This window comes from Phyllostomus discolor, chromosome 10, assembly GCF_004126475.2.
Source record: "Phyllostomus discolor isolate MPI-MPIP mPhyDis1 chromosome 10, mPhyDis1.pri.v3, whole genome shotgun sequence".
NCBI classification, from domain to species: Eukaryota; Metazoa; Chordata; class Mammalia; order Chiroptera; family Phyllostomidae; genus Phyllostomus; species Phyllostomus discolor.
In genome coordinates, this window is record NC_040912.2 from 9,398,359 (window position 1) to 9,408,893 (window position 10,535).

The following is a 10,535-nucleotide window of genomic DNA, read 5'->3' on the forward strand; positions in this document are numbered from 1 at the left end:
AAAGAAGCAGGCAAGCAGCTCACCCGAGCAGCTCTCCCTGTGTCAAGCACTGCCACTCCCACACACTGTGCCTGCTGTTCCTTTCAGAGCTTCACAGTTGAAGACAGGGCACGGGCAAAGGGCCCACCGTAAATAAAAGTAACGACAGGAAGTATTAAAGCGAATCTTCCTGCCCTGGCTCAGTGGATTGAGCACTGGCCTGCGAACCAAAGGGTTGCTGGTTCAATTCCCAGGCAGGGCACGTGCCTGGGTTGCGGGCCAGGTCCCCAGTAGGAGGCATGACAGAGTCAGCTACACAGTGATGTTTCTCTCCCTCTCTTTCCTCTGTTTAAAAATAAATAAAACCTCCTGGCTGGTGTAGCTCAGTGGATTGAGCTCGGGCTGCAAACCAAAGTGTCGCAGGTTCGATTCCCAGTCAGGGTACATGCCTGGGTTGCAGGCCATGACCCCCAGCAACTGCACATTGATGTTTCTCTCTCTCTCTCTTTCTCCCTCCCTTCCCTCTCTAAAAAATAAATAATAAAATCTTTAAAAAAAATAAAACCTTAAAAAATAAATAATAAATAAAATTAATTTTCCTGAAGCACTTTTAAAATCATGATTTATAATGCTCCAATCCTGAAAACAAAAGAATTGGAGGTGATCTACAGATGGATGAAGGTACTTAAGGATTCCTATTTCTAATTATTTTTCTTCCCTTTTCTTCACCACCCAGCTGTATTTGGGGGGGGGGGGGTGCCCGCGAGGTCAATGAAACTGACGTGAAAGGACAAGTCTCTGCATTGCCCTTAAGAAACTGGAAGCTTAGTTCCCGGATAAATTCTCACCTAAAGACATGTATTGGGCGTGACAGCCTGTGACCACGAAGCAAAGCAGCTGCTGGCTGAGCAGCCACCCCACAGGTCTCTGTGGGTCCTTCATGTGCATCCTCATGTGCATTCAGCTGGCCAAGAAAAAACAAATGGAAACCCATATCCTCACCTTTGTAAGGTGTTTGGTTCTACACATGTGGGGCTAGAGGGTTCTAGTTAAGATTGAGTTCATCTCAGATTACCAAGTGTTTTACAGCCGGTGTCAAAAACTTGAAAAATGTTTCATTTGCTCTCTGTGGCTTAAGCAAGAGCTTTTTTTTTTTTTTTTATCCTCACCCAAGAAGAATTTTTTTAATTGTTCTTACAGAGAGACGAGGCAAGAGGGGGACAGAGAGAGACAGAGGGAGGGAAACTTCAACATGAGAGAAAAACATCAACTGGTTGTCTTCTCCTTTGTGCCCTAACTAGGGACTTAACCGACAACCTGGGTATGTGCCCCGACTGGGACTCGAACCTGTGACCTTTCAGTCTACAAGACGATACTCCCATCAACTGAACCACACCGGCCAGGGCTTAAGCAAGAGCGTCAAAGCAGAAAATCAAAGTTCAGAAAATCAATGCAGAGGAGAACTGAGGGCTCTTCACCCTAAGTCTTCTTACTACTCCTAAGATCTGAATTTCAGCTGTCTTCCCAATTACAGTAAAATATGAAATACTGAAACACAAGTAATGTTATGCACACGTGTATTCCTATCATTAGTGATTTAGACCAAAAATCATCATTTAAAGACCACCCAAGAAATCATTAAGAAGGCTTTTCCATCATCTTATCTTACCAAATTCCAAAGACATGGACCCTCTTTTTTTTTAATATATTTTATTGATTGTGCTATTATAGTTGTCCCATTACCCCCCTTCATTCCCCTCCACCCTGTACACCCTCTCCCACCCACATTCCCCCCCTTTAGTTCATGTCTATGTGTCACAAGTTCTTTAGCTTCCACATTTCCCATACTATTCTTGCCCTCCCCTTGACTATTTTCTACCTGCCGTCTATGCTACTTATTCTCCATACCTTTTCCCCCTCTCTCCTCCTCCCACTCCCCTGTTGCTAACCCTCCATGTGATCTCCATTTCTGTGGTTCTGTTCCTGTTCTAGTTGTTTGCTTAATTTGTTTTTCTTTTTGTTTTAGGTGTGGTTATTAATGATTGTGAATTTGCTATCACTTTACTGTACATGTTTTTTATCTTCTTTTTCTTAGATAAGTCCCTTTAACATTTCATATAATAAGGGCTTGGTGATGATGAACTCCTTTAACTTGACCTTATCTGAGAAGCACTTCATCTGCCCTTCCATTCTAAATGAAAGCTTTGCTGGATAGAGTAATCTTGGGATGTAGGTCCTTGTCTTTCATGACTTGGAATACTTCTTCCCAATCCCTTCTTGCCTGCAAGGTCTCTTCTGAGAAATCAGCTGACAGTCTGATGGGAACTCCTTTGTAGGTTACTGCCTCCTTATCTCTTGTTGCCTCTAGGATTCTCTCCTTCATTTTTACCTTGGCTAATGTAAATATGATGTGCCTTGGTGTGTTCCTCCTTGGGTTCAACTTCTTTGGGACTCTCTGAGCTTCCTGGACTTCCTGGAAGTCTATTTCCTTTGCCAGATTGGGGAAGTTCTCCTTTATTATTTGTTTGAATAAGTTTTCCACTGGTTGCTCTCCCTCTTCTCCTTCTGGTACCCCTATAATTCAGATGTTGAATCATTTAAAGATGTCCTGGAGGTTCCTAAGCCTCTCCTCATTTTTTTGAATTCATATTTCTTCATGCTTTTCTGATTGTATGTTTGTTTACTTCTTTCTGGTCCACTCCATTAATGTGAGACCCAGTTTTCTTTCCATCACTATTGGTTCCCTGAGCATTTTTCTTCATTTCACTTATTATAGCCTTCATTTTTTCATCTAATTTGCGGCCAAAGTCAACCAATTCTGTGAGCATCCTGATCACCAGTGTTTTGAACTGTGCATCTGATAGGCTGGCTACCACTCGGTCACTTAAAAGTATTGGTTCTGGGGCTTTCATTTGTTCTTCTGTTTGAGCCATCCTTTTTTTTTTTTTTTGTCTTGTCGCACTTGTTACATGTGAGGGGCGGAGCCTTAGGTGTCCACCAGGGCAGGGTAACCCAGTCGCTGGGTTGTGACGCTTATGTGGGGGCGGGGTCCGAGGGAACAATGGTGCTTGCTCTGCTCTCTGCTGACTTCAGTCCCTTCCGCTGCTTCCCCCAAGCGAACTGGGCCCCTCTGGTGCTAACTCCCTTGTGGGTGGGCCTGTGCACCCTGTGGGTCTTTCCAAGGACCTCTCCTGTGAGTCTGGGAGTCGCTCCCTGCACCTCAACCCCCCGCAGGTGTTTTTAATCAGTGCCCCGAGGCTCTATTTCCCAGCGCTGGGACCCTGGGACCGCCGGGTCAGCCAGCCGCCTTGCGGGAAGTGCCTTGCTTCCCAATCGCCGCCTCGCTGGGTCTGCCGGTTGCCACCCCTTGGCTGGGGTCTGCCAGCCGCCGCTCGCGTGCTCACAGCCCGCCCGCTGCTGTCTTGCACTCCCAGGATGCCTTACGCGGGTCCCAACTATCTAAGTTGTGAGACCGGTCTCCCGCCGACTGCCCGACTCCGCCCCTCCTACCGGTCAGGATGGACGAGTCTATTTTAACTCCTCGGTTATGCGACTTCTACACAGTTCAATTTTCTGTCAGTTCTGGTTGTTATTCTGTTTCTAAATTGTTGCTGTCCCTATCTTGATTGCCAGTGTATCTACCTACGCCTCCATCTTGGCCAGAAGTCAACATCGACCCTCTTATAAAGGTTCAAAATGTCATCAAACCGCCGATTACAGGAAGACAGGAGAGCTCCACGCCAGCAAGGGTTTGGTAAAATCGGCATTCCGATAAGCCACAAGCATTTCGGAATAAGACTTATCATCTAACCGAGTTTACTGCGGACCGTGGGCAGCACACACGGCACTCACACATCCGGGCGCTCATTTTAATGCTTTCACTCCAGGCCCACATCACAGACGGAGACGCCCGGCTACGGAAAGGTGTAACAACCTGCCGAGAGCCACCAGCTGGCACAGAGTGGAGTCAGACCCAGACTCCGGACACACAGCTCCAGAGCCCACGCTTTTAATTACTAGGCCCAGCAACACAAAAACGGGCAGGGGAGGATTTTTCAAATTAGAGAACCCCCTGCAACCCCCGGAATGCCATCTAGCAATTCTTCAAAAACCTTTCCTATCTTGACAACTAAATTTCACTACAGGCTAAAAAAGATAAAGCCTTCTTGGTTATTTTTCCCCACACTGGTTACTCTGTGAGAGCAGGAAGCTACACCCACCTAAAGCATTCCAGAGAGGCCCCTTATATCCCTGCGGTGGTTGGAAACCGCCTCCCCAAACCCCTACGGCCAGCTGTCAAGTAAAAGTCATCTCAATGATGAGGCCTCAAGACCCATATTTCTTCAGGGAAGGAATCCCAGGGTTTACACAAAGACGGGACAGGCGGGCAGTTCCAACAGGAGTGACTGGCACAGGTAAGTGCTGAAAATCGGTAAAATGGTCACAGGAAAGCACCCTCAGGGTAACCAGGGAGGGCAGGGGTACAGACCCAGGGCAGGCTGCAGCGGGTAGCACAAGTGGGAATGAGTGAGCGGGGAGGATGCGGGAACCCTCAGCTGTAAAGGGAGAAATGGGCTGGGGAATGGGGGCTTCTGGGGGGCTGATCCGATACTACCCCTGTCCTAAAGCGACAGCTCTACAACGTGTAGTCTCAGACCCCGTAAAACTGTTAAAAATCCCTGAGGACCCCAAATTTCTTTTGTTAGTATGGGCCATTTCTATCAGTGTTTTCTGTATTAGAAATTAAAATGCAAATTTTAAATATTTACTAACTCATTTAAAATAAGTGATGAATTTTGCAAAATTTTAAAATTTCCTCAAAGCTTTAGTATTGGCCACGAATATTAACAAATGAACGAGCTCCCTTCGCCCAGTTTCCAGAAAATGAACGCCCGACACCCAGGACTGAATGAAGGCCCTGGCGGGCCTTTCACTGCGCAGGTCCCTGGACAAGGCGGAGCGCTCAGCTCGTAACGCGAACCACGAAAGTGTTTGTCCTGAGACGGCCACCGTATTCCAATACGCTTCCTGCAAACCCACACTTTGTCACGCAGAAAATCAAAAAACAATGTATTAATAACATTCATCATTTTTACTGCTGTCTGAAGAACCCTCTAAAGCAAAACCAACTTAAAAAGAAACCACTCTCGGAGTGTGATGGGGAACGCAACGAGGAGGTCTGCGGTCCCTCCCCGGTCGGCGCTCGGGGCCAGGCCGCTTTACCCGCCTCGGCGTTCCCGCCTCGGCGTTCCTGCCAGAGCAAATGGCAGCACAGGGAAAAACAAAGGAACGTCTTCACCTTGTCACAACATGGCTCGGACCCTGGGGGCCTCCGAGGGTTTGCACAGCACAGTTTAGATCCACTGCACTGGAGCTACGGTTCCCCAACAAGACACTCCGGGACGGAGCTTTCACTAATACATGGTAAAAAAAAAAAACCACCCCCAAAACAACAACAACAACAAAAATGTATTACCTGGTCTTTCAAAATGAAACCTACTAAACAGAAAAGACTGTTCTTTATTATAAGTTATGGTTTGCCTTTTTTTGTATTAACATATCCTTTCTTGTATGAAGTAAGAGTAGAATTCAGATGGGAGTTCCATGATTATTAGGTTTTCTTTTTTAATGTACTTATCTGGCGAAATAAAGGCTCCCACCCTATGGTAATTCCTAATTGTTTTAAAACTCAGTTGTCCTAGGGCGCCCCTCATCAATCAACTATGCGTTTTTCTTGATGTTCTGAAGCCCCCCTAGAAGTGACCGACTAGGGATAGGCCGCAGGAAAACACGTGAGAGTCGAACCAAAGTTTTACAAAGCAGCAGCACGCACACACAGCCGGGCAGATGAGCAAGTTTACAGGAAACACACAATTACATGACACACAGCCCACTAACAAGATCAGCCGTTAACCCCCTTAAAACCCCCTCTCCAAGTGCGTCTTCTACGGCACAAACTTCACACTGGAAATACGTAAAACGTATAGACGGGGGCGGTGTGTTTCATTTCCTCCTAATAAAAAAAGGGGGTGGGGTGGGGGTGTCACTTGATGATCTTTAAATCCCCTTCCAGCAGACACTAGAAGATTCGCCATGAATCAAAGCTCCAGGTACTTAAATCTCATATGCGTGGTCCTGAAAAATGAAGAATCCGACCGAACTTACATAAACTAACTTGCATATTCAAAAAAGTGTCTTTAAAAAAGTAACAACAGAGCCAAGGCAAACCAGACGCGAGATAATGACAGCATCGAAGACCGACCCAAGTGAGGCGCGCTGAGCTGCCCCCACAGCCTCCCACAGACAGATAACTCGCACTGCAGCTCCAGGCTAACATGGCAGAGGGAGGGGTTTGGGGACGGGGTTTTTTTTTTTTTTTTTTTTTTAATTAGATGTAGTGTCCCTTCTAAAGTGAAGGATACGAAAAAAAATTGAGAGTTACAGAAAAGACAAAGGAGCCACACCTAATTCTTCTGGGGAAGGTGGGTGCAGGGAGACGGAGAATAAGCAGCATCCTGATACCAAAAATAAAGGAGAAAAAATGAAGCCCGCAGTGAAACTGCAAAATAAAGCACCGTTGAATCAGTCAGGCTCACACTAGCAAGGTATTTGCCGAATCCGTGGCATCTCCGAACCCATCGGTCTTTCCGCGGGAGGGTTCCACCCTCCGCCGCGGAGACCAGCTATTGCATCAGGCGCCGGCCGGGGCGAGACCAGCCCGTTCCGGGTTTCCCACTCGGTCCCCATCCCAGGCTCCCAGCTCCACCGACTCGATGCGAGAATCCATCTGCAATCCCTTTCCTTCGTCCCCTCCAGACTCGGACCTCCCTGGAGTGCCCCGGGAGAAGGAAGGCTGCCCAGATCAAGTCCTCCCGCGCACGAAACTTCCCTCACAACGTCCCACTCGCAGGGCTGGCCCCACCAAGTCACTCAGCGACATTTAGTGTCCCCGGTTTGCGATCTGAAAGCTCCCTCCTCCCAAGGGGCCCTTTCGAAACCCAGAAAAGATGACGGGAGCGAAGGACGAAGAGCTCACATCATTATGGGGGCGGGGGTGGGGGGGGGAGCGTTCAACGCCTCCCCACATCCACGTTTCAACTATTTTTATTTTCTCAGCCCGTCGCCGGCCAAGTAAGCCATGAATGCAGGAGGATGCCAAGGAGGAAACACCATTCAAAGCATCCCGAAGATTAAAGAGGAGAGTCTGGCCGCGCGAAGACAGAACGGCGGCTCGTGGTGACCGGGGGATCATTAGGAGCCCCGCCACCCAGGGCGCACAAAGAGCACGGCGGAGGTCAGATCGGAACGTGAAGTTGAGGTTACTGAGCGAGGACGCAGGGGGAACCAAGAGCGCACAGACCCCAGCCCCCGCGGGGAGCGGAGGCGCGGGCAGTAACCAGCACCGGGAAAGGAGGGCAGATCCGAGCAGGACGTCCACGGGGATCCGAGGGAGCCACCCGAGAGGAGGGAAGGACGGAGGTCCACGGGAGGAAAGGTGGCCGGCGCACGCGGGGATCTGGGTCCACAGTGGGGGAGGCGAGGACGATGCCAGGAAATCAGGGGCTTCCAGAAGATGGAGAGAGGTATCCGGCGAGGTGGACGGGCGCCCGGGGAGGAGAGAGGGGGAACGGGAGGGAAAGGGGGAGGGAGGGAACGCGGGAGGCTGACGGGGAGGCGCAGATCGCCGGTACCTGCTGGCGCACAGCGAGCCTGAGAGGTGCCAGCACCTCCTCAGCCGCGGCGCCGTCCATGCTGCTCCGGGAGGCGGCCGCGGGGAACGAGGTCGGGGCGGGGGCGCGCGTGCCGAGCGGCCGGCGGGGCGGGAGCGGAGGCCGGGCCGGGAGCCGGGGCGGCAGCGAAAGCAGCAGAGCGGCGCGGGCGGCTCTAAGCAGCGCCGGGCGCGGACAGGGCATGAGCCGGCGGCCCCGGGCGGAACGGCAGGCGGGGCGGCGGAAGCGGCGCGCGGGGCCGGACCCGGAGCATGATGAAATCGCCGCGTAAACGCCGCGGTGCGCGCGCAGCCGCACTTTCCGCGTGCGGAGACGCGGCGCGGGGTCGCCGCCCGCAGATTCGACACAGGAACCCGGAAGGGCCCAGCATCCTCCGGAGCCCGGGGAAGGCTGGGGCCGGCTGGGGCCCCCGGGGAGCCGTGGGGTCTCAGGTAGCCCCGCTGCGGAAGTATTTGCACGGTGAGGCGTCAGGCCACACCGACAGGGTGGACGTTCGAGGACGCAGCTGCACCCGAGGCTGCAGACTGAAACGGGCACCTTCGAAGCATAGGCTTGAACACGGGCATTGACCCTCGGGCTGACCCACGGGAAAACACGCTTCTGTGGCAGTACTCTGCTGCCGTGGCCCTCAAAGGGTCGTAAACATCAGATCAGATAGGGGCTTAGATTCAGTGTTGCTCCAGCCCAGACGGTCCTTAGATGAGGAAACAGGGCACATGTGGAAGTGTGATCACGTGACACACACGCACTCACTTAAAGCCTCCCCACAACTCCCATACCCTCCGGATAAAGTCCAGTCTTCCCATGGCCTACCTCTCAGCCTCACTGCCGCCAGTCCTCCACCCACCCGTTGCACCCTGTTTTCCAGCCTTACGAACCTACAGGCGTGCGGCCTTTTGCCTGCGGCCTCTCTGAACATAGCGCTTTCTTCTCCACCTGGAACATTCTTTTGTTTCCACCGCCCCCGCCCACCACACCCCTGTGTCCTAGTCCCTTCCGCCTGGTTTATGCCTTACATCTGGGAGGCCTCTTGTACACAAACAAGGTCCCATTCAGGCTAGCTTCAATGACAGGTCATCTATTGGAGGGACAGCTGGGAGACTCACGGGGTCGATGGGAGTCTGGGCGCCAGGCTCGAGAATGCTCAGACCTGAGGCAGCTCCGCATGGCCAAGAAGCAGACCGCGACGTATTAGCTAGGAGCTGTATTTGGCTACAAGTAACGGACATGTAAAAAAACGACACAGTGCTCTGTTTTTCTAAAGCGAGGTGCAAAGGCCAGAAATCCAGGCAGATGCAAGGCATGAGGCTACTGGCGCTGAGTTCTTTGAGCTTCTCTTGGCTTTTCCTTCAAGATGGCTGGAGAAGAGGAGACCCCCAGGCTCACTCCTAGGCAGCAAGGACCAGGAAGAGGAAACTGCCTCTCTCCTCAGGAGCCCCCCTGGAATTCCCCTCAACATCTTCTGCTGCCATCTCGCTGACCAGAACTGGATCATACAGTGCCATGGTTCATTTTATGGGTCACCCTGGCTGGCCACAGTGTTCAGATATTTGATCAACCATTTCCGGATGTTGCTATGAATGGGATTTTTTAGATGAGATTAACATATAAATCAGTAGAATCAGGATAAAGCAAACCTGCATAAGTGTGGGTGGGCCTCATCCAATCAGGTGAAGGACTTTAGGAAAGGACTGAGGTCCTCTGAGGATTTGGTCCCCCAGTGTAGTTTGGAAACCCCTGTCTTAGGTAGCAGCTCACAGAAGATAGAAAGGATGGTGCAGGAAGGGAGGGAAAAAAACTAGCATAAGAGCCACGGGAATGCTTGGAAAAGAGGAAACCTTTAAACCTTCCAGGGTCAGAAAAAAGGACATTATTTGATGTTCCTTAATAGTTTACCTGCCTGGGAGAAAAGGACAGGATGGACTGTGTCACTGCACAGCTTCCCTTGGCTGTCTCAGGCTGGCCCAGCATCCGCCCTGCGGGATTCTGCAGGCCCTGCTGGCCAGAGGCCAGAATGCGCTCACCCCTCCCTTCTCTTGAATGCTCCTGTCTTGATGGCACGATGATCAGCAGACAGTGATACCGCCCTCTCCTGTCTCTCGTCTCTGCTGCAGTTCTGGTGGCCCTTTCTCATTCTTCTTCCCCCCGCCCGCCCCCACCCTCACTGGAGGACATGTTCATTGATTCCAGAGAGAGAGGAAGGGAGGGACAGAGAGAGAAACATCGATCGTTGTCTGCAGTACCCGCCCCCACGGGGATCAAACCCACAATAGTTGGGAGCAGGAGATGACGCTCCAACCAACTGAGCCACCCACCCAGGGCTCTTGCTCTTCTTACTTACTGTCCTGCGTCCTTCAGTGCTAACCTTCTTCGCAGGCTGTCCTCTCTGCAGGGGTATTAGAGATGGACCACGTGACTCTCCACTTCTCTTTGCATGTTGGTCTCAGTTTCTCCTCTCCGTGTCCAGGGATGTGGCTGCAAGACCCCAGCACAGCCATCCCATGGGGATGGATCCCCATGGGCATCTCTAGGTCATTACCTCCCGGACCCATCGGCAACCCTGGGGAAGAATTCAGACTGCATTGGTGGGGTGGTGTGCCTGCCCCAGGACCCATCATGATTACTAGAGTGATGAAGGAGTATGTTTTACGATAAAGGAAATGAGGTTCCGTGATTGGCCCATCAAAGTCACGCTGAGGGAGAGAAAGGCAGTTCCCAAAGGCAGGTATGTCTGTCGGAGTCCCAGTCAGGAGAAAAAAAACTGCAGAGTGTTAACAGGGAATGTTTAATATAAATAATGATGAACTGATAACAGAAGGTCAACCA

General features: G+C 51.2%; 1 protein-coding gene across 1 annotated transcript in view; it reads right to left on the bottom strand.

Annotated features, from left to right (window-relative positions):
* Positions 1 to 7,950, bottom strand: part of GARS1 (glycyl-tRNA synthetase 1) — a 44,368-nt gene extending 36,418 nt beyond the window's left edge. Inside the window, exon 1 of the mRNA XM_028525505.2 lies at positions 7,671 to 7,950. Coding sequence (XP_028381306.1) covers positions 7,671 to 7,892 — 222 coding nt within the window. The 5' untranslated portion in view covers positions 7,893 to 7,950. The remainder of the gene's footprint in view (positions 1 to 7,670) is intronic.
* Positions 7,951 to 10,535: the final 2,585 nt, after the last annotated feature.